Source organism: Dendrobates tinctorius, unplaced genomic scaffold, assembly GCF_039654945.1.
Source record: "Dendrobates tinctorius isolate UK_male_01 unplaced genomic scaffold, ASM3965494v1 ptg000089l, whole genome shotgun sequence".
Classification (NCBI taxonomy): domain Eukaryota; kingdom Metazoa; phylum Chordata; class Amphibia; order Anura; family Dendrobatidae; genus Dendrobates; species Dendrobates tinctorius.
Window position 1 is genome coordinate 17077603 of NW_027361757.1, and position 24786 is coordinate 17102388.

General features: G+C 45.7%; 1 protein-coding gene across 3 annotated transcripts in view; it reads right to left on the reverse strand.

The window, feature by feature from the left end:
* Positions 1 to 15387: 15387 nt before the first annotated feature.
* The window catches only part of ANXA7 (annexin A7), a 91357-nt gene continuing 81958 nt past the window's right edge, over positions 15388 to 24786 (reverse strand). For all 3 annotated transcript variants that reach the window (XM_073585869.1, XM_073585870.1, XM_073585868.1), the window contains 2 exons: positions 18530 to 18642; positions 15388 to 15853 (listed from right to left, as the gene is read on the reverse strand). In XM_073585869.1, coding sequence (XP_073441970.1) covers positions 15731 to 15853; positions 18530 to 18642 — 236 coding nt within the window. In that variant the 3' untranslated portion in view covers positions 15388 to 15730. The remainder of the gene's footprint in view (positions 15854 to 18529; positions 18643 to 24786) is intronic.

Genomic DNA, 24786 nt, shown 5'->3' on the forward strand with positions numbered 1-24786 from the left:
CAAAAAAATGCATGCTTGCGCACGGAATGCGGCAAAAAAAAAAATCACATTACAGTCTATGGGAACGCAGGCGTGCGCATGGACATGCGCACGCCTGAGTTTAAAATAACATGCGCTTTAAGAGTTAACATGGCTAGAAACTAGTTAAAACACATGCGCCTAAGAAACTGGTTATAACACATGTGCCTAAAAAAAAGCAAACGCATGCAAAATGCATGATGCGTTATTTCCATGCATTTCTATTGCTCACGAAGCGCAGCGCTAAAAAATGCTAATGTGAAAGTAGCCAAAGCATGGCGTTTCTACTGAATGGCACAGTGTTTTTTTCTAGTTACAACATTTGCAACTACTTTAATGTCTGAATAAAAACTGCCAAACACCAATCCAATCTGCCATTGCTCAGTATCCTTCACAGTTCTCTACACCGTGCCCCTTGAGTTGATATGATGCATACTTTCCTGCACTTTTTGACTGTTGTGCCTCAGAGCAGTACAATGGTCTTAAAGCAGACTTTTCACTAGATGCATTAATGGAAATAGAGTGCCTCCTACGATTGTTGGTGCTCCACTGATTCTGAAAGTTTTTCCTTTGTGCCCCTCTGTTCCAAAGTTCTGCGCCCGATCTACAAAATACAAATGTTCTCGTCAATTGGGCACATGCCACAGCCCTTCTTTTGTGGTCATTTGCTTTTTCTCTTCTATCACTCACAAATCAAAAACACAGCCATGTCACAGAAGGAAAAATCAAACACCCGCAAGTAAGTTCTGTGGTATACGCCTAGCTGAAGATTCAGCTGAAAATTTCAAGTTGCAGCCTGGCTTTGCGTGTTCTCAGGAGGTGAAATTTGTCTTGTGACCGTGCTCAGAACTCCAATGCCCACTGCCCTTCCTGCTAATACAAACAAGTACTTGCGACAAGAGACTGGGCTAGGCTGCAGCTGTGACCTCTGGGCATTTTCTTTTTCTCCTGTATGCATGGTCTAACAGGCTGAGTCACTAAGGCTAGCTTCAGACTAGCGTTTTGGCCTGCAGCGCATGGCCACCCCCTGCTGCGCCCCCTCCGGTCATCTCTTCCTAGTGTCGCACATCGCTGCGTGCGATCTGCACACCCTATCTTTAGCATAGGGTGCGCCGACCGTGCGCTAGTAGGATTTTGCGTGCGCTGCGCCCTTTTGACGGTGCGCCGAATGCACCATGTTGCATTTTGATGCCCTCTGAGCACCGTCAAAAGGGCGCAGCGCACTCAAAATCCTACTAGCGCGCGGTCTGTGCACCCTATGCTAAAGATAGGGTGTGCAGATCGCATGCAGCGATGTGCGACACTAGGAGATGACCGGAGGGGGCGGGGCTTAGCGGCGGCCGTGCGCTGTGGGCCAAAACGCTAGTCTGAAGCTAGCCTAAGACACTCACAGGTTGCAGTTGCTGCAGTACACGAGTACTGCAATGCATGAGGTAAGCGATTTAAAAGTAAAAATTGTTCAGGTCCCACAGTGGGGCAAAATTAAAAAGTAAAAGTTAAGTGTAAAAAAAAAAAACCCACAAAGCAAACGATACATACCGTAATTGGTATTGCCGCATTTGGGACAAAACCGAACTATAAAACCGTCATGTTGTTTGTTCTGTACAATGAAAAGCATAAAAAAATTGCAAGAAATGTCGCTTTTTTATCATACACAAAAAAAGTAATCCGTCACATGTTAAAAAGAAAAAAAAAATACAAATGAACATTCCAAAAGTGGTATAAATGCAAATGTGCAAAAAAATATATAAAAACAATACATGAATTGCTGGTTTTCCTTCATTCTGGATCTGAAAATGCTGAATAAAAAACAATAACTTTATATTTTTTTATGTACCAAACAAATCCTCAACTTGTCGGACAAAAAATAATCCCTCATAGAGCTCTGTTCGCAAAAAAATAAGAGGGGTAAAGCTCTCAGTATATGGTGATGAAAAACTTTAATGAAAAATTATTTTTAGTGTGATTGTAACAAAACCAAATCAAAACCTATATAAATCTAGTATCACTGTACTCGCCCTGACCTGAAGAATAAATCCGCCTCCTCACTAATCCCGCAGACGCCACCATGCTGCAGTGCAGGCGCAGCTGCTGCCTGCCTGCAGAAGTGGATTTTTTAAAAATGTATATATAATAAACATTATGTAAACTAGGAGCCAGGTCACTGAGGGATCAGTGATCTGTCAGAAGCCTTATTATCCCGTTACATTTAGCGATGCACCAGCGATCCCGACAAAGATACGACCCGGTCAGGATCGCTGGTGCATCGCTAAATGGTCGCTAGTGAGTTGCCAAACGGGCAGATCTCACCAGCGATGCTCGGCGGTCGTTACTTACCTGTCACACACAGCGATGATGACAACTTCCGCCTGCATCCATGCGTCGCTCGTCGGCGAAAGCGAGACGCCAGTGAGAAGAAAACGGCCCAGGATACTCGTTCATCATTATTAATAATTTTATACGGCCCCCAACACTATTATAGAATTCCAAATGGCCCTTGGCAGAAAAAAGGTTCCCCACCCCTGAGCTAGAGTCTCGTTTGACATTGAGCAGAAATGAAGCCCACTTTAAAGAGAATCTGTCACCATGTTTTCTCCTACGCCTCATTGGGGGACACAGAGACAGTGGGTGTTATGCTGCTGGCCACTAGGAGGACACAAAGTAAACCAGAAAAAAAGTTAGCTCCTCCCCTGCAGTATACACCCTCTCGCTAGCTGAGATTTCTCCAGTTCTTGCTTAGTGTCTATAGGAGGCACTTGGGTCTGGTTTCAGACCCCACCGGTTTTATTTTATTTTTGAATTTTCTGTAAATTTTTATTTTTTAATTAACGGAGTGAAGGGGGCGACGGTTCCTTTCTACGGCCCGCTCTCCCCCGAACCAATAACAGGCAAGCACATGGAGTATACCTCCCTGTATACTTTCCTGCGACGAATGGGGCTGTGTTATGAATGAGTCACCGTAGGAGGCAAAAACAGAAATACTAGCTAAGTCCAGAAAACCAGAGAAGTTGGCAGCTATCGGATTGCAGACCCCTGAACCTAACAACAACTAGCAGTAGCCGTGGGGGGTTCCTACGGTGCCCTAGACCCCTCGATCACAGCCGGAGAACTACATAGCCTAAAGACAGAAAGGGAAATCTAAACTGCCCCAGAGCAGGCCCCAAAGCAATAGGCAGCCCCCAACATATAATGACTGTGAAGCAAGATGAAAAAACACTCACACAGATAGAAAGATAGGCTGAGGAAATGATGGGGCCCAAGCTAACTAAATAGGACAGAATAGAAAAGCTGCTGTCTGCAATCCGCCAAAACCCTCTCAAAACAAGAGCCAACAGACTGATAGGGGAAAAAAGCCCTGAAGACGCTAGGCTTCAAAAAGACTATATCAGTACTCAGGTATTTTCTGAAGACAGAGCAAAAAGGAATTCAGCTCACCCAGCAGGGGAAGGCAGAAATCCAGAAAAACAAGGCAAAACAAAACCAAAACACAAATGCAAAAAGCAGAGCAGAAAACTTAGCTTTTGAGGAGCAGGAATCAGACTGGTCTCCTAGAATCCCTCAGAGAAATCACCCGCAAGGCAGAAGGGCATCGGCTGCCTTATATCCAGTCAGCAATTCCAGTCACCCAGTCATCATCATTCTGCTCAGGTGCTTCGTAATCAGCCTTACTACCTTCCTTCACCAGCAGAGTGAGTTCATCAGACCTCAATGGTGAAGGGGAAAATGAACTCACAACAGGGCTGAGTCCTCTGACGATGGTTCCCTTATGGTCTCCACGGATATGAGGGCTAGGGACGACATGGAGAAGGACTTGAGCAGCGCTCTTCCGATGCCCTGAATCAGCCCCAGAGCTCTCCATCTCCCTACCACAGGGTGGGTCGATTGAGCAATACCCCTTTAAGACCTCCAGCTCTGCTACATCGCCCGGAGGATGAGACCCTGCAGCTGGAAGAACGCAGACAGTGTGACTTGCCTGAGCACAGGAGTGGAGGTAAGGGGTCGGGTCCTTGCCCCCGGGAGAAGCGCTGACTTGGCATCAGCGGCGGTGCACTGGCGCCCCATCGCAGCCGCTCTCGGCGCCCGGGCAGTCCAGAAATTTAGTCCCCGGCCTTTCAGGCCTACTAGGCCGCAATTTGAATGGCGCTGCCCACTAGCGCCACCCCGTTCCCGCCCCCGGCGCCTACCTTGGGTAGGCCAAAAATTTAATCCCCAGCATTTCCGGCCTACTAGGCCGCAATTTGAATAGCGCCGCCCGCGCTAATGTCGCCGACCCCTCCTCTTTGTGCCTCTCACCTCTTACAAGACTCGCAATTCTAATCTCGGGGGCCATGTCTTTTACCTCAGCGGCCGTCAACCCCTTCAGGAGCGCTAGGCCTGCTCTGGACAGCCGAATACCTGGCGACACCACAGGGCCACCATTTTTTTTTTTTTTTTCCTCCCGGGGAGACACAGCACCGTGGGTAAGCTGCATCTGCCCTCAGATTAAAGCTTAAACCCTTCCCGGCACATTCCCTGCAGCTGCAGACAAACTCTGACGTGAACCCTTTCAGGAGCGCTATGCCTCAATCTCAGGAGGCTAAACGGGTGGTTAAGTACACTGCGTTTTTATACCGTGTGTACCATTTGCAAGTCTGCCTTACCAGTGCACAGACTAATCCGTTACACACGGACTGCGCCCCGACCTGCGCTCCAATTCCCCTTGCTGCGCTGCTGACGGGCCTCCTGCGTTTAGTACCCCTAAGTGGGCTGCATCCCTGTCACGGTCGGTGTAGTCTCTGACCCAGGCTATATTCTCCCTCCAGCAGGACTCTTTAAGTCAGAACCACCAGCAGGGGCTATTCTCGCTAAGGGATGGTCAGGTCTCTGGAAAGCGGACCCTTGACGCATCCCCTAGTCACGTTTGCGCCTCAGCATTAGCACCTCCTGTCTCACTATTTCCTGAGGTTCACAGCGAGCACGACTCTGAATTCGAATCTGACTCATCAGCCCCTCAGAATCCCCCAACTGATCAAGAGTCGCTTGATTCTCTTATAGAATCAGTCAACAGGATTCTGAAGTTGCATGAGGAAAATATTCCCGCTCCAGCACACGCTATCTCATTTAAGAAAACCAAGCGTGTGCGCAGGTTATTTACCTGCCGTCCACAAACATAGGGATCGGCCACATAAATGGTACTCGGGCTAAATACCCTTTTGATACCTAATGACGGATTGGTTACAGTCGCCTCCGGTGGACCCTCCTGAATCTTGCTTCTAAATCGGTTTCTGAGGGTTCCTCAGTCAGAAACTCCTCCGATCGTCAAATTGACGATCTTGCCCGTTCACTTGTTTGAAGCTTCAGGAACAGCGCTTCCATCTTTCGCGGCAATTTGGGTCACTAAGGCAATGTCTGCTTGGGCAGAAGCCTTGATTACTTCCCTCCTCTGGAGGCAACCACTGTCGCCAGGCAGATAATTCACGCAGCCGAATTTGTAGTAGACTCTTCTTTAGATGCCGCCAATTGCGCTGCTCAAACTGCTGCTAATGCAATCTCCGTTAGAAGAGCCCTATGGCTCTGCGACTGGCGGGCGGATGCCACATCTAAAAGATCGTTGACTTCTCTCCCTTTTCAAATGGCTCGTCCTTTTGGAGAGAAACTGGACCAGCTCTTTTCTGATGCTACCGGGGGAAAAACTAAATTCTTTCCTCAACAAAAGGCTGTTCGGCCATTTCGCAACCAACAGCCGACGCGTTTTCGATCTTTTCGCAACATTTCTGGTTGGTCCTCCTCTACCTTCTCTTCCGGATCAGATCGGTCCCCGCACGGAGACAGATGCTCCCAGGTCTCATACAGACCGCTCTTGGAAACCCAGGCAAAGGGCTTCTGGATCTAGGGGAGCCAGATCTCATAGATCTATCCAATGATTTGTTGCGGTATCTGGCGGACACCGACAAAGTAGGCGGTCGCCTGCTTTCCTTCAGCCACACCTGGCTCGCGGTCGTTCACGACAAGTGGGTCAGGGAGCTGGGGTCCTCCGGATGCAAGATAGAATCTTCTTCTCCCCCCCAAGAAAAAGACAAGAGCCTCCCTTCGGGCTGTTCAGGCTCTGCTAAGGGACGGAGTCATCATTCCGGTCCCTCATCACGAAGGGTTCAGAGGATTTTATTCAAACCTTTTTGTGGTTCCAAAGAAGGACGGGACGATGCGACCCATTCTGGGTCTCAAACTGTTAAATCAGTTTGTCAGGGTATGGCAATTCCGAATGGAATCCCTCCGATCAGTTGTCGTTTCCATGGAAAAAGGAAAGTTCCTACCATCCACATCAAGGACGCTTACCTTCACATTCCAATCTGCCCGTCCCTCCAGTAGTTCCTGCGTTTAGCAATTCACGAGGAACTCTTCCAGTTCGTTGCCTTGCCCTTCGGACTCGCCACCGCCCCCAGGGTCTTTTACCAAGATCATGGTGGCTGTCATGGCCATTCTCCACTCTTGGGAAGTAGTGGTGTTACCGTATCTGGATGACTTACTCATCAAGGGTCCGTCCCTTCCAGCCTGCGAGGAATCCGTATTTACAACAGTAAATACACTTTCGCGCCTGTGGTGGAAGATAAACTTCGAAAAGTCTTTCCCGAAACCGGCAGATTTCCTTTTTAGGCTGGGATCACACATGCGAGGAATACGGCCGAGTCTTGCATGTTAATACCCGGCACTGCCGCCGGCAGGCAGGAGCAGAGCGTGTGGCCGTATAGCAATACATGGAGCCGCACACTCCGCTCCTGAGTGCCAGCGGCAGTGCCAGGTATTCACATGCGAGACTCTGCCGTATTCCTCGCATGTGTGATCCCGGCCTTAGGAATAAACTTGGACACTGCCTGCGGTTTGGTCATTCTCCCTCCAGAAAAGACCCAAGCCTTACAACAGGCAGCGCGGGCTCTTTCCCAACCAGTTTCTCAATCCATTTGCTTCAGCATGAGAGTTCTCGGAAAGATGGTGGCTGCGATGGAAGCAGTTCCATTTGCACAGTTCCATCTCCGTCCCTTACAACATGCGTGGCTGTTAGCTTGGGACAAGAACACGTTCTCCCTGTACCATCGGATCTGAGGTCCTCCCTGAATCAAGGGAGGTCTTTTCTCCCAATAAGATGGTTAGTAGTAACCACCGACGCAAGACTTCTCGGCTGGGGTGCGGTCTTTCGTCACCACACGGCACAGGGTCGTTGGTCGACCAGAGAGTCCCGTCTCCCGATCAACATTTTATGATACAGCGATCAGATTAGCTCTACGGAGTTTCCACCATCTCCTCGCAGGTCACTCCATGAGGATCCAATCCAACAACACCACAGCTGTAGCATATATCAACCGCCAGGGTGGTACCCGGAGCAGGATGGCCATGCATGAAGTGAGTCACATCCTCCATTGGGCCAAGACCAACCATTCACCCATCTCAGCAATCCACCTCCTGGGCGTAGAAAATTGGGCGGCAGATTTTCTCAGTCGCCAAGGCCTTGCTGCTGGAGAGTGGTCTCTTCATCCGGAAGTCTTTCAGCAGATTTGTCATCGTTGGGAGTCTCCGGATGTGGATCTCATGGCCTCAAGACTAAACAAGGTGCCTCAGTTCATTACCCGATCGCGCGATCCATGCGCCATCGGAGCGGACGCCCTAGTTCGGCCATGGCACCGATTCCAGCTCCCGTACATCTTTCCCTCTCTTCCCTTGCTTCCGAGGGTCATCAAGAAGATCAGAGCAGAGGGAGGGGGTACCAGTGATCCTAGTCGCACCAGATTAGCTGCGCTGAGCATAGTATGCAGAACTAATACAAGTCGGCGATGTTCCCTGGTGACCTCCAGATCGCATGGATCTACTCTCACAGGGCCCGATTTACCACCAGAACTCCGGGGCCCTGTCTTTAACGGCGTGGCCGTTGAAACCTGTATTTTAGCACAGGCTGGGTTCTCTCACGTGATTTCCACCATGTTTAGTGCTAGGAAGCCTGTGTCCAGGCACATTTATCTCCGCACCTGGAAAACCTTCTTTTCGTGGTGCAAGGATCATGGTCGTTCACCTCTGGTGTTTCCTTTCCAGCCATGTTGGAATTCTTTCAATCTGGATTAAAATCAGGCCTCACGCTTAGCTCGCTCAAGGGCCAAATTTCGGCCTTGTCGGTGTTTTTTCCAACACAAAATTGCCACCAAACTTCAGGTCAAGACGTTCTTTCAGGGAGTTTCCCACGTGGCGCCTCCTTATAGAAGGCCATTGGTATCATGGGACCTTAACCTGGTTCTCGGGGCCTTACAGGAGGATCTTTTCGAACTGCTGCAGGACGTGTCACTGACGTCCTCTCTTGGAAGGTGGTCTTTCTAGTGGCAATCGCGTCAATCGGACGAGTTTCGGAATTGGCAATCCTGTCCTGCCGTTCTCCGTTCCTGAATTTTCATCAGTACAAGGTAGTTCTCAGGACGTCCCTGTCCTTTCTGCCCAAGGTCCTCTCCTCTTTCCATCTCAACGAAGAAATTGTTTTTGCCTTCCTTTTGTCCGGCGCCGTTCCATCGTATTGAAAAGGCCCTCCACACCCTGGATGTGGTTAGGGCTCTGAGACGGTACATCTCGCGGACGGCTCCCTTCCGCAAGTCTGCACAACAGGTCTACAAGGCTGCGACTTGTCCAGTCTGCATACTTTTACAGGACATTACCAAATTCATTCTCAGGCCTCTGCGGATGCAGCTCTCGGCAGACGCAGCGCAGCCTGCAATCGGCAATACCTCTGTGTTGACTCAGTGGTACATGGGGTATTGGCAGATGTATGCTCCCCACCTAGGGACTGCTTTAGGACATTCCACTCTGTGTCCCCCAATGAGGCGTAGGAGAATCATTGGGGGACACAGCACCCACCGTTTAGCCTATTGGCTCACTGTAGCATTCTTAGGCTTTGACTTAGTTATGGTTATTGTTGACTGTTTATGCTCCTGCTTTTTTCACTGAACTGGAGAAATCTCAGCCAGCGAGAGGGTGTATACTGCAGGGGAGGAGCTAACTTTTTCTGGTTTACTTAGTGTCCTCCTAGTGGCCAGCAGCATAACACCCACTGTCTCTGTGTCCCCCAGTGATTGGCTCAGAGAAAAGGATTTTACGGTGAGTACACAAAAATCCCTATTTTCCACCTAATCTGAGAACAGTATAATGTAGGGGCAGAGGCCCTGATTCCAAAAAGGTTAGTGTAGTGTAAAATCACTGTTTAATCAGCAGATTAACCCCACCACCGATTGGCAGCTTTCTGTGTACACTGTGCATAGGCAGGAAGCTGCCTATCAGTGGTGGGGGTGGGGTTATACAGAGCTCAGCATTAGAGAACTGCTAGATTGCAGCAGATAAGTTTTCAAATAAAACTGCACAAGCAGCCCAGTAAGTGCTACATCACTCCTTTATTGACACATATTTACATGTCAGGTCAGAGTGGTGTGGCAAGAGTGTTCACAAGCTGACAACGGCCGTTTCGCGCTGTTCAAGCGCTTCCACGGGTCCTTTATGTTTCACACTCTTTAAAAAAATTATCCACATTTTCTCGACCTGCCTGTAGGCTCTTTCCAACCGACACTGCTTCTGCCTCCATGCCCACTGACATAGTGAGACCTTGTCTCAAGCCGACAACTCGTAACCACCAGTGTGTAATCAAGCTTGCTCAGTCCAGAATTAATCCAACACAGAAAGAAAATGAATAGAAACTGCGGACGGCACCGCTATTACCATATATCAGCTGATGGTATGCGTCTGGCAGCAAGCTGTCATCCAATGCTCCTGGGTGCTTGACCGCGCAGCGATCAAATCATTGAATCCAAGTATAGGAAAGGTCGCACTCGACAGGATAAAATATAGCTCCTTTATTGACACATATTTACATGTCAGGTCAGAGTGGTGTGGCAAGAGTGTTCACAAGCTGACAATGTGGAAGCGCTTGAACAGCACGAAACGGCCGTTGTCAGCTTGTGAACACTCTTGCCACACCACTCTGACCTGACATGTAAATATGTGTCAATAAAAGGAGCTAGATTTTATCCTGTCGAGTGCGACCTTTCCTATACTTGGATTCAATTATTTATATTTCTGTAACTTGTCTGTAAGGTTTCAACATCCAAACAAGAAATTTATTTCTGCTCTCAAAGAGGGAATATACCGTAAGCCAGCTCACCAATGGAGTAAAAAATCCTCTGGAGCCCAGAACATATCCACTGCCATGGACATCCAACAAACAGAACTCTGAAGTGGGGTCCAGCTCTGAAAGAATAAAACGTCAAGTTTTACAGGAGTGCATCCAAAATCATGGTGATATCAGAGAGAGGGAAAAAAACAAAACCACATGCAGCATCTACTTGCTTCTGGTGCGTGCGGGTGCTACCAGAATCGGCATGTCATGCATGCCGACGATTCTCTGATGTCACCATGATTTCATATGCATATAAGTAAACCTTGATATGTTATTCCAGCTGAGCTGGGCTTCATAATTCTAGTCTCCGACCATGACAGATAGAAAGTGGAGTTAGAAGTTTAAAGGGAACCTGTCACCCCCTCCAGGTGACTTAAGTAAAAGAGCCACCTTGTGCAGCACTAATGCTGCATTCTGTCAAGGTGGCTCTTTCACTTAGCGTCCCTTCCACCGCTGAAATAATCGTTTTTAAAATTGTTCAAAAATACCTGAATTTTGACGGGGGCAGGTCTTTCCCCCTCTGACAGACACCTCGCATCCATCAGTCATTTCGTATTTGGCGCCGCCTCCTCAGTGTTCAGAAACAGATTGCTGATTAGTTATGTCAGTGAACGGCATATGGGATGAAGTGTAGCAGTAAATTGTTCCACATGCTGATGTGGAAGCATCCTGTTGTGAGTCTAATAATAATGATGAGGAAGAGGCCGTCTGTTGTCGGCGGTGACGGCGTGCAGAGGCTTCTTCAGCCAATCTTATGGATTTAGAGTTAGGGGATTCGTGTGTGAGGCGACGGCGTTTATAAGCCTTAATTTTCTCAAGGCGATGGTGTTTTTCCTCAGGAGTCTCATTAGCACGGCATTGTTTTTGTCGTAGTGCTAAAGCTGCTTTCCTTTCACTGGCATTGGCATACTTTTTGTAATGACTCATGTTGGCACAGGTAAAGGAGTCTATTTGGCAGTTATCTGGCAGTGAAGAAGGCGTCCTGGAGTATTGTAGAGTAAACAGATACTAATTGACCCTGTAATTGCCCAGCAGTAGTTATGAAGTGGTAGTGGCAAATTGGCCCTGTAGTTAGACACCGGCAGAGGAGCAAGGCAGCAGTAGTTATGGCGGTAGAGGCAAATTGGCCCTGTAATTAGACACCGGCAGAGGAGCAAGGCAGCAGTAGTTATGGCTGTAGAGGCAAATTGGCCCTGTAATTAGACACCGGCAGAGGACAAAGACAGCAGTAGTTATGGCGGTAGAGGCAAATTGGCCCTGTAATTAGACACCGGCAGAGGACAAAGGCAGTAGTTATGGCGGTATAGGCAAATTGGTCCTGTAATTAGACACCGGCAGTAAACAGGCATAGGACCAAGGCAGCAGTAGTTATGGTGGTACAGGCAATGCCAAGCGTCCGCACAGCAAGTCGGCGTGAGGTAAATGACGCAACTTCACGAATGCAAGATGGCGTCGGCGGACGTCGTTAACACCTCTTGCCATGTTAACCCTCAACACACCACACCGCCTCAACACACACTCCTCTCACCTTTCACCTCCACTCACTCTTTCACTCCACATACGTTCCTTTCTCTCACTCCGTTTCTCATACTCACACCGTCATCGTCGCTGCCCCGACATCTTCCTCCGCCGCCGCGATCCAGGATCCAGACGTTCTCCAGGCCGCCGACATGTTCTTGCGGGACGCCATCTTGGATTTCGTGAAATCCCGCGATATTCAAGATAGCGTCGCCGCAACAACATGTCGCTGGCGTGGACGACATCGGGATCCAAAAAGGTGGCGTCGGCGAAATCTCGCGAGATTACGCCGACGCCATTTTGGATCCCGATGTCGCCCACGCCAGCGACATTCTTGCGGGACGCCATCTTGGATGTCGTGAAGTCCCGCGATATTCAAGATGGTGTCGCCGCAACAACATGTCGCTGGCATGGGCGACATCGGGATCCAAAATGGCGTCGGCATAATCTCGCGAGATTTCGCCGACGCCATCTTTTTGGATCCCGATGTCGTCCACGCCAGCGACATATTGTTGCGGCGACGCCATCTTGAATCTCGCGGGATTTCACGACATCCAAGATGGCGGCCTGGAGAACGTCTGGATCCTGGATCGCGGCGGCGGCGGAGGAAGATGTCGGGGCAGCGACGATGACGGTGTGAGTATGAGAAACTGAGTGAGAGAAAGGAACGTATGTGGAGTGAAAGAGTGAGTGGACATGAGTGGAGGTGAGAGGAGTGTGTGTTGAGGGTTAATATGTGTGCGTGTGTGGTGACGTCACCGGTTACAACTGGACGGAAGTTGTTACAACCGGAAGCTGGTTAGGGCATTTATTATTATAGATACCATGAAAATCTGTGTTCTACTCATCTTTTTAAAAACATTGTGTAATTTCCTAATAAAAATGATCTGATTAAAAAAATTCATAACTTTCCCAAATTCTTATGAAAACATTCAGAGCACATCCTGCATTTGTACTACTTATACCCAATATAGTATATATTTTAGAAGTTTGTCCATTTTCTACCAACTCCAACAAAATGGACACAGACTCCACAGCCCTACCCATAATGTTTTAATTTTTCAGTCACTGGAGCGGTATGATGACTTACGTTTTGCAGGGTGAGACATTTATCATTTTAGGATACATGTGATCGCTTGTTACAGCATTTGTGGTTTTGCAGTGGAAAAAAAAAACACCTAACTTTGGCGTTCTTATTTGTAGTGTTTAACCCAATAGGTAATAATTTTTATATTTTGATAGATCAGACTTCATCATAGCAATACTACTTTATTATACTATTTGGACAGTCATTTGAACATTTTTTTCATATTTTAATTAAAAAAAAAAAAAAAAAAAAAAAAGCTTCACTGCACTTGTTAGTCCCCTTGGGGGGGGGGGGGGGGGGGGGGGGACTTGAACCTGCGCTCACCTGATCGCTTGTTCTATATGCAGCAATACCACAGCATTGCTGCATGTAGTGAAAATCAGTCTCTTTTCGAGTCCAGCCACAAGCAGGGTTTCAATGGAGTTCCAGAATGACAAGTATGGAGGTCTTCCACAAACACCCTGCTGTTATAGCAACCAGCAGTTACTTAATGGTTGCATTGAATAAGCTCCCCCCACCATTTGCCAGCACATTGTTAATGCCACTGTCAGAGTTTGAAAGTGGCAATTAACCTCTTAAGGACCAGGGGTATTTCCATTTCCTTTTTTTTTTGTACCCTTCTTTCCAGAGTCATAACCTTGATATTTTTCAGTCAATATTGCCATGTGAGGGCTTGTATTTTGCTGGACGAGTCATACTTTTGAACGACGCCATTGCTTTTACGATATCATATCGTGGACTGTAAACCGGAAAAAAAAAATTAAGTGCAGTGAAATTGTGAAAGTGAAATTCCACAATTGTTTTTTACCATGTTCACCAAATGCTGAAACTGACCTGCCATTATGATTCTCCAGGTCATTACGAGTTCATAGAAACCAAACATGTAAAAGTTCTTTTTTTAATTTAAGTGGTGGAAAAAAAATATATAGATACGATGTTTTGATCGCCCTTTATTGCAATGTTGCAGCAACAAAAAAAACTTTCATTCTGGCGTTATGATTTTCTCATTACACCCTTTACAGATCAGATTAATTCTTTATATTTTGATAGATCGGTTCTGAACCTGGCGATACCAAATGTGTAATATTTTAAGGATTTAAATTTTGAATGGGGAAAAGGGGGGAACTTTTAGATGTTTTATTTTTTTTTTTAAACTTTTCTTCTACTTTTTACTTGCTGCAATAGTCTCCTTAGGAGTCTTGACGCTGTGATCAGTTGGGTTGCAGCCCTGCTCTGAGTAACAAAAAATGCTCATCTGCTATGAGCGCCGGTCAATTTGGCAATGACCACCAGAGTTGTCTCCTACAGACCGCAGGTTGTCATGCCAACCCATCGGCAACTCATAGTCGTGATATAGGCGACGATGGGCGGGTTAGTGATACGCTTCCAGTGAGGCCATGTTAAATGCCGCTGTCGGAGTCTGACAGCAGCATTTAAACAGGCTAACAGCCACAGGTGGAACGCAATTCCACCCGTGGCTGTTAGGGGCACATGATGGCTGATCAGATGTGCTGGAAAAGGTGCAGGCTTAGCGCCGGAGCACGCACCAAAGATGGGGAGGTGTTAAGAGGTTAAACAAGCTAACAATTGGCTTTGCGCCACTTTCAATTGTCAGATGGTGGTCCTGGCTGTAACACACACCATTACCTGCTGGGTATGGGGTGAGCTCACCTCATGAGCCCACCCCATACACCTGTTACCGACGTGCACAGTACATGTACGGCAAATGTTAGTAAGGAGTTAAAGCAATGCTCTCCATCTGAAAAAAGTATACCAAATTTTTTTGCTTTACTGGAGGAGAGTCCTTATTGTCCACATACAGACAGCAATTTCAGGGTTACTTTCAGGAAGAAAGGTAAGAATCCTCTAATAAGAAAGACTTTCTATACACTTTGATAGAAGTGAGTTCTTTCCCAGAGATAAAAAAAAAATAAAAAATTTGGGTGTGTGGAAGGGGCTTTTAATTAGTGACGAGCGCAAGTGCACGTTACTCGAATTTGCCTTAGGTACTAGAGTGACAAGTTAGACAGCCGCAAAACATGCGGTCGCAGGGACTCTAACAGCCATAAACATGTGCCTACAGGGACTCAAACATGTCATTAAGCACCCGTGATAATTGGTGCATACCCGAGCACCCTAGGCAAACATGAGTAAAGAGCACTTGCACTCATCATAAAGCCCCTTCCACACACCTAGATGTTTTTTTTAAAGGCTAGACTATAATGTGTATGTGTTTTATGGTGCTGTTCACATGTACTTTTTTGTTTTTTTTAAAATATCAAATAAAAACAAACTTGTCCCATCTGGATCAAAATAATCCAATCAAGTCAATTTGTCCATGAAAACTTAAAACGTCACTATGAAGTGAAAAATGAAAGACTTGTAGTGTAATCTTCTGCCTATTTCCACATGGCACTTTTTTTGGAAGGCAGAAACATGACTATACAAGTTTTTGGTCCTTCTAGAGCTGTTGAGAGCAAAGAATGGTGAATATAGTTCATAAAGAGAGAACACAGACTGAGCTATTGCTTATACTGAGTTGACATGATGGATATTACCAGAAGTGAGTACAAAGCAAAGGCATGGGTAGGTAGAAAACAATTAGGAATAAACATTTATTCGTGCAATATGCAGATTTTATATGAACTATGCAGAGTATGGGAATACACGATAACATTCTTGTTTTAAAAGTACAGAGTAATATATTTCTCAAAAGGAACAAATACTAGAAATGCCTAAAATGTGTCCAATTTCCTGGTAATGGACATGGCTGAGATTCCCAGGAAAAGTGGTTTTATAAATGTTTGATGGGTAATAAGACACCATACAACATGATCACCTACTACCCACCTCCTGTACAGACACCTTCAGAAACATTATTAAACATATAAACCCATAATCGCCAGCACACTGCAGTGACAGGATGGGCACTATTGACCAGTAATGGCAAGCAGCATCTTTCTGTAGTCTCCACTGGTATCACCTGCGATCATGGAAGCAAGGCTCTTTTGGTACATTTGTACAAAAGCTTGTTTTATCTGCACAAGATCAATCTGAAAAGACAAAGATTTAGAACAGTAAGATTCTAGACCAGCTGTAATATTGTAATGCAAATAATTGTCACCCAAACCAAGCAGCAGCAAGGATATGGAGGATGCAAGAAAGAGAAACATTACACCCTGATGCAAAATGCATAATGTCACCCATAAGTATACAGTACTGGGTGTGTGAGCCTGCAAGGGGTTAATCTATTATAGGAAAATTAATTATTTTTTGTTACATTTCAAACTACTGCTTAATGACACAGACATACATTGTGGTTTCCTTCCAGCCCATTTGTGGGGCTGTTCAAAGCATTTAGGCTATGTGCACACGTAGCGATTTTTAAGCGTTTTTGCCGCGATTTTCGGTGCGAAAACGCTTAAAAATCGTGTACAGAACGCCCCCCATGCATTCCTATGGTATTCCGCACATGCTGTGCTAATGCTGCGCTTTTTTCCGCGGCGGAATCGCATCGCGGAAAAAAATCGCAGCATGCTCATTCTTTTGTGCGGAATCGCAAAGAATTGCCGCGATTCCGCACCCATAGGAATGCATGAGAAATCGCTTACTTCCCGCATGTGGCTATGCCCACCATGCGGGAAGTTAAGCGTCTCATGTGCGGATGGTACCCACGGTGTGGAGGAGAGGAGACTGTCCTCCAGGCCCTGGGTACCATACCCCTGTAAAAAAAAAAAAAAAGAATAAAAACTAAAAAATCGGGGTATATTTACCTTCCGATGTCCCGCGCTGCATTCCCGGCCTAGCGTTCCCAGTAATGCCTTACGGCAAGGCCCTGTAATGACGTGGTCTCGCGAGATCGCTATAGCAACGCGAGACTACGTCATCACAGGTCTCGCAAGGCATTACTGGGAACGCTGAGGCCCGGGATGGCAGCGCGGGACACCGGAAGGTAAATATACCCCGATTTTTTATCTTTTTTTTAGCATTTTAACATCCTATCTTTTACTATTGATGCCGCATAGGCGGCCTCAATAGTAAAAACCTGGTCACACTTGTCAAACACTATGTTTGACGAGTGTGACCAACCTGTCAATCACTTTTAAAACGCTCACTAAAAACCGGACTCCTTCCCAGAAATCGCGTGTTTTTTTCCGCACGATTTCACCACGATTTTTAGTGAGCGTTTTAAAACGCTACGTGTGCACATAGCCTTAGGCTGCGTTTCCATGATGAGTATTTGATAGTGCAGATTTTCGGCACCTATTAGGTAACTTGTATAGAAATCCCACTCTAAAAACCACATGTGGTTTTGAGTTTTTCATGCTGTGGTTTGTCTTTTTGGTGTGGCAGGTTTCAAGTTGTTTTTGATACTTCTTGGCTTTCACTAAGCTTTGATACAGATGTGTGGTTTACATGCATTTACATTGCACATATAGCTATGAAAGCAGATTTTTACCTACGAATGCAATTCTGTGGGAAAAATCTGCAAATAACACTCTGCGTACCTGAAAGAGGTCAGTTTACACAGGATACTGCATTCTGCAGATTATAAGATGCACCCCAAATTCTAAGGAGGGGCATAGGAAAATTGTATTTTTTTTTTTTTTTTTTAAATGGTGGTGCATCTTCTAATCCGGTTTTTACGGTAGATTACCTGAGGGATCGCTGAGCTGCGGCAGGGTTGCTGCTGTAGGAAGCTGGAGGCGGCAGAGGCAGGAGATTGTGGACCCCAGGCTGGTAGAAGGTGGTGTGGTTGGCTGTGCAGGGACTCCGCCGACATTTTGTGAAAGCCCGGAGCCCCCGCACTTTCCATGCTTTTCAATGCAGTAGACGCCGGACAAGGCACATGCGCAATTGAGGTCTTGGGAGCCGAGCTTTTGGTGCAGACATCTCAATCTGTGCATGTGCTGACTCCGGCAGCCATTTTCCTGAGGTCCACTGCAGGGAAATGGATGGGAGATGCGGGGACGCCGACATTTTACAGAAGAGAGCTCTCCACATCGCCCCACTCCTACCGCTGCCAGCTTCCTGCAGCAGCAATAACTCTGCCTCCTGTGACAACACTCCACAGCCGCTGCCTCCCTGGTAAGCTACCGCAAAATCTGACTGTAACACGCACCACCATGTTATTAAAAACATTTGTTCCTACATTCCTCCACAAAATTTGGGGTGCGTTATAGTCTGTATAATACAGTAATTATGGGGCAGATTTAAAACTGAGTTATATCGGCACAAATTAGTGACTCTGTACATTATTATAAATCCACTTTTTGATTTTGGGAACAACCCTTTAATTGTACCCACAAGTATACAATGGCACAGTATAGCTGTAGTATTACTACACAGCAAGTTATTACCCTATTTTAAATAATGAAACCATAGTTTAAAGAAAAGATTGTGCAGTTGATCTTTTAAGATCTTACAAAATTTGCCATTTGTAGCATCATACAAAACAAATATTCCGCATAATTCTATATATCTATGAGAAAGACTGGTCCCAGCCAAAACGCTGCCACACCATATGAGCTATTAAAGTCCACTTTTTCCTATAAGTTTTTGGAGTGCTGCCTGCATGTTTTATTGCCATCATTACAAACAGATATTTGTTTGGGGGGGGGGTGTTATATGTACAATGCAGTTCCAATTCTTTGCAGTCTGTCAACTAATTAACACCATCTTTGTGGAATGATAACTGCATAGATGTTCTTATGAAATCAGATACATACCTCGCTGCGGGTTACGACGACCCTGATCAATGTAGAGTCTTTGGTACCTGCCCCTTTCATGGCCTTATAAAGTCTCTCGGCAAAATAGGCTTGACGGTTTATGGCGCAATGCACTGTAAATGGATACAAAGAGCAGTTAGACACCGGAACGGCTGCAGCAGGGTGGATTTTAGACTGTCAGCTGCTCAATGTTATCAGAAAGTGTTCTATTCACAGACTACATGGTTAAAGAAAAAAAAAAAGTATAAAACTAAGCTGTGAACTAGTGTGGGTGCGAGGTTGAGGCATCTACTACATTTGTGCAAGACATTTTATACAAATTGCTAGGTGTGCCATGGGTATGACAGAGAAATGTTGCAATGCTTTATCCCCTTAGTGACAGAGCCAATTTTTACAATTACGACCACTGTCACTTTATGAGGTTCTAACTCTGTAATGCTTCAACAAATCACACTGATTCCGAGATTGTTTTTTCGCGACACTGTACGTCACGTTAGTGGTAAAATTTCATAAAAGAGGTGTGTTTATGAAAAATACTGAAATTTGGCAAAAACTGGCGGTTTCAAACTTACCGTATATACTCTAGTATAAGACAGCCCCCCTAATTTTGCCACAAAAAACTGGGAAAACTTATTGACTCGAGTATAAGCCTAGGGTGGAAAATGCAACAGCTACTGGTAAATTTCAAAAATAAAAATATATACCAATAAAAGTAAAATTAATTGAGACATCAGTAAGATAAATGTTTTTGAATAGCCATATTGAATCAGGAGCCCATTATAATGCTCCATACAGTTCATGATGGCCCCATAAGATGTTCCATACAAAACACACCCAATATAATGCTGCACACAGGTTAATAATGGCCCCTTAAGATGCTCCCTAGAGGTAGAGGTTTTGCCCCCATAAGATGCTCCATAGATTATGCCCCCATATGCTGCTCCATATATTATGCCCCCATATGCTGCCGCTGCAAGTAAAAAAAAAAAAAAAATATGACACCTCTCCGTCGCTGCTGGCTCAGGAACCGGCACCTGAGACATTCACCTGTCCTGCGTCCATCGCTGCTCACCATTATCTGCCACGTCATCTGTCAGTGACGTTCAGGCAACAGCGGGCACAGCACGCACTAACCACATCACAGCGCCCTCTGCTGGCTGAATGTCACTGACAGAGGACACATCAGACAGCAGCAAGCAGCGATGGAGCGGGGACAGGTGAATATAGCCTATACTTTACCCGTCCTGGTGCAATCTCTGCAGCTCCGTTCTCACACTGTCTCCCTTCCTGCCTTCAGCGGTCACGTGGTACCGCTCATTAAACTCATGAATAGGCGCATATTCATGAGTTTAATGAGCAGTACTACATGACCGCTGAAGCAGGAAGAGAGCAGGGGACCGAGAACATGGAACAAGCAGGGGGCTGCAGAGAGGAGCCAGAAGGGGGTGAGTCTTTCAGCCCAAAAGAAAAGGGGCTGAAAATCTCAGCTTAGAGTATACACGGTAGTTTTTGTGCCCTTAAATCGGAGTAATGTCACAAAATGGTTAATAAATAACATTTATTATGTCAACTTTACATCAGCACAATTTTGGAATTTTTTTTTTTTGTTAAAAGGGAACCCGTCACCCCCCACAGGTGTTTTTAAGTAAAAGAGCCACCTAGTGCAGGACTAATGCTGCATTCCGTCAAGGTGTCTGTTACTTAGCGTCCCTTCCAACGCTGAAATAATAGTTTATAAAATTGTTCAAAAATACCTGTAATTTAACGGGGTCAGGTCTTTCCCCCTCTGACAGACGCCTCGCATCCCATCAGTTATTTCATATTTGGCGCCGCCTCCTCAGTTTTCTTTTGAAATGCTGGCGCCTGCGCTGTACTATAGTTTTGTGGGCATGCGCAGTTAGCGCTGCCCGACGTGCCTGTGCTGTCAGATCACATCCTGGCCTTCATATCGTGCGGCCAGAGATCCCGTCCCACAGTCGCTTATGATTTATTCACACTGCGGGGCTGGGAATCTTGGGCATGAGAGACGCAGAGAACTACTGCGCATGTTACAAGGGTTAAAAGTTCACCAGCGATTTCTCATTTTTCCAACAAAATTTACAAAATCATTTTTATTTTTAGTGACTACATTACATTTGAATGGAGTTTGAGGGATCTATATGATCGAAAATACCCAAAATTTGATACCATTCTAAAAACTGCACCCCTGGAGGTGCTCAAAACCACATTCAAGAAGTTTATTAACCCTTCATGTGCTTCACCAGAACTAAAGCAATGTGGAAGGAAAAAAATGAACATTACTTTTGACAAAAATTTATTTTAGACCCAAACTTTTATATTTTCACAAGGGTATCAGGAGAAAATGGACCACAAAATTTGTTGTGCAATTTCTCCTGCGTATACCAATACCCCATATGTGGGGGAAATCCACTTTTGGGGCGCACGACAGGGCTCAGAAGGGAGGGAGCACAGTTTGACTTTTTGATCGCAAAATTGGCTGGACTCAATTGTGGCACCATGTCGTGTTTGGAGACGCCCTGATCTGCCGAAACAGTGGAACCCCCCCCCCCCAAATTCTAACTCCCAATCCAACCCCAAAGAATGGGAAAAAAAATTTATTGCATTATTTTTATCTAACTAAAGGGGGGGGGGGGTTGATTTACTATGTTGTTTATTTTGATCACCGTGACCAAAATCAATCAATAGGAAAAATTATTGTTGCCGGGTAACAGCTGGCATATCTCAGCGGGCGCACTGCGCATGCGCCTGCCATTTTCTCCCGGGAAGATGACGTGGCTGGGGGACAGAGCAGGAGGATCCAGGGGTGGCAGAGATACTGGGGGGGAGGGGGGGCTCAGAGGTATGCTAGATCATATCAGGGAAAAGAAGGGAATAGAACATTTATTTTTTCTTTTAGTGATAACCGTTATTTGGTGAATCACGTGACGGGGGGACGGTAAAGACTGACACAAATCATGTTCTACAGGACTTCATCTACCCCCAGTAGCTGAGACCCCAGAGATTTCCCGACGCTGGGGGCGGGGTTGGCGTGCTATACACTTATTTCTCAGCGCCGTTAAGAAGCGGAGCTGAGGAATAAGGCCCCTTAACTGCTGCCGTTAAAAAGGCATGTTGGCAGTTTAAGGGGTTAAGACAGATACATTTTTTACAATGCCTTGCGAAAGTATTCGGTCCCCTGGAACTTTTAAACCTTTTCCCACATATCATGCTTCAAAACATAAAGATACCAAATTTAAATTTTTGGTGAAGAATCAACAACAAGTGGGACACAATTGTGAAGTTGAACAAAATTTATTGGTTATTTTAACTTTTTGTGGAAATTCAAAAACTGAGAAGTGGGGCGTGCAATATTATTCGGCCCCTTTACTTTCCGTGCAGCAAACTCACTCCAGAAGTTCATTGTGGATCTCTGAATGATCCAATGTTGTCCTAAATGACCAATGATGATAAATATAATCCACCTGTGTGTAATCAAGTCTCCGTATAAATGCACCTGCTCTGTGATAGTCTTAGGGTTCTGTTTGAAGTACAGAGAGCATCATGAAGACCAAGGAACACAACAGGCAGGTCCGTGATACTGTTGTGGAGAAGTTTAAAAGCTGGATTTGGATACAAAATGATTTCCAAAACTTTAAACATCCCAAGGAGCACTGTGCAAGCGATCGTATTGAAATGGAAGGAGTATCATACCACTGCAAATCTACCAAGACCCAGCCGTCCCTCTAAACTCATCTCAAACAAGGAGAAGACTGATCAGAGATGCAGCCAAGAGGCACATGATCACTCTGGATGAACTGCAGAGATCTACAGCTGAGGTGGGACAGTCTGTCCATAGGACAACAATCAGTCGTACACTGCACAAATCTGGCCTTTATGGAAGAGTGGCAAGAAGAAAGCCATTTCTCAAAGATATCCATTAAAAAGTGTTGTTTAAAGTTTGCAACAAGTCACCTGGGAGACGCACCAAACATGAAGAAGGTGCTCTGGTCAGATGAAACCAAAATCAAACTTTTTGGCAACAATGCCAAACGATATGTTTGGCATAAAGGCCACACAGCTCATCACCCTGAACACACCATCCCCACTGTCAAACATAGTGGTGGCAGCATCATGGTTTGGGCCTGCTTTTCTTCAGCAGGGACAGGGAAGATGTTTAAAATTGATGGGAAGATGGATGGAGCCAAATACAGGACCATTTTAGAAGAAAACCTGTTGGAGTCTGCAAAACACCTGAGACTGGGACAGAGATTTGTCTTCCAACAAGAATGATCCCAAACATAAAGCAAAATCTGCAATGGAATGGTTCACAAATAAACTTATCCAGGTGTTAGAATGGCCAAGTCAAAGTCCAGACCTGAATCCAATCGAGAATCTGTGGAAAGAGCTGAAAACTGCTGTTCACAAATGATCTCCATCAAACCTCACTGAGCTCGAGCTGTTTGCCAAGGAAGAATGGGCAAGAATTTCAGTCTCTCGATGTACAAAACTGACAGAATCGTAGAGTTGAAAGGGACCTCCTGGGCCATCTGGTCCAACCCCCTGCTCAAAGCAGGATTCGCTAAATCATCCCTGTCAGATGTCATACTGACTGGGATGATTTAGCAAGAGACATACCCCAAGCGACTTGCAGCTGTTATCGCAGCAAAAGGTGGGGCAACAAAGTATTACGGTAAGTTAAAGGGGCCGAATAATATTGCACGCCCCACTTTTCAGTTTTTGAATTTCCACAATTTAAAATAACCAATAAGTTTCGTTCAACTTCTCAATTGTGTTCCACTTGTTGACTCTTCACCAAAAATTTACATTTGGTATCTTTATGTTTGAAGCATGATATGTGGGAAAAGGTTTAAAAGTTCAAGGGGGCTGAATACTTTTGCAAGGCACTGTAGTATGTATGACAAACTTAAAAGTGATGTTAATCTTTTGGTGTCAAGTATGACCTTTATTGACTGATTTAAAAAAGGCATGGAAGCTAGTACTCAGCCATTTATTTGTAACCATTTTTAACATGAATAAATAGTCACAATTTGCACAATTCTAATTGTGCGACTGGAAACATTGGTCTCTTTGCCAACATTGGGAAGCGAGACATTCTTTACATGCTTCAGGAAGGTCATCAGAAAATAACTTCTTGTTCAAAACCAGATTTTTGCTGTGTATTTTTAAAGGGAACCTGTCACCAGTTTGGCTGCTATAAGATGCGGCCACCGCCTTTCAGGGCTTATCTACAGCATTCTATAATGCTATTATATTCTATAATGCTGTAGATAAGCCCCTGATCCGACCTGAAAGATAAGAAAATAGAACTTCACTTACCGGTAGTTGGGTTTCTAAGACCCTCCACGACAGCACATAGGAGGTTGCCTCCCCATCCTGGTTAGGGACAGGAAACAAGAGGTTAAATAGCCCTCCCCTTCCTCTAATCCCCAGTGTTTTCCAAGGACCACATAGAGTGAATGCTTGAAATATTAATTTACTCACATAAGTCACATGAACAAAAATTTGTTGGGGGGGGGAAAGAGAAATTACCCGTGCTGTCGTGGAGGGTCTCAGAAACCCAACTACCGGTAAGTGTAGTTCTATTTTCTCTAATCCCCTCCACGACAGCACATAGGAGGTATACCAAAGGATAATGGTTTAGGGCGGGACCACGACTTGCAGGACTTTCCTGCCAAAGGCTAGATCTCGTACTGACATAAGATCTAATCTATAATGCCTCGTGAAGGTATTGACTGAAGACCAGGTCACGGCCTTGCAGATCTGCTCAATGGATCCATCAGCTTTTTCTGCCCAGGAGACGGAGACAGCCCTGGTGGAGTGCGCTTTCAGGGATACCGGAGGAGGTAGATCTTGGCTTTTATAATCAGCCTTTATCGCTTTTTTGATCCAGTTAACTAAGGAGCTTTTGGATGCTTTCTTCCCCTTGTTTGGTCCACCATACTGAACAAAGAGATTCTGATCTTTCCTCCAAAGTTTTGTCTCTTCCAAATAGGTCAGAACTGCTCGCCAGACATCCAGTAAATGGAATCCTCTCTCTTTCTCTCGTCCCTCGGGCTATCACAGAAGGAGGGCAGTATTATTTCCTGGGATCTGTGGAAATCTGAAGACACTTGGCACAAAGGAAGGGTCTAGCCGAAGAATTAGCCTATCGTCCAGAATTTTTAGATAGGGTTCTCTGATGGACAGAGCCTGAATTTCTCCCACTCTCCTTGCCGTTGTAAGGGCTACGAGTAGTG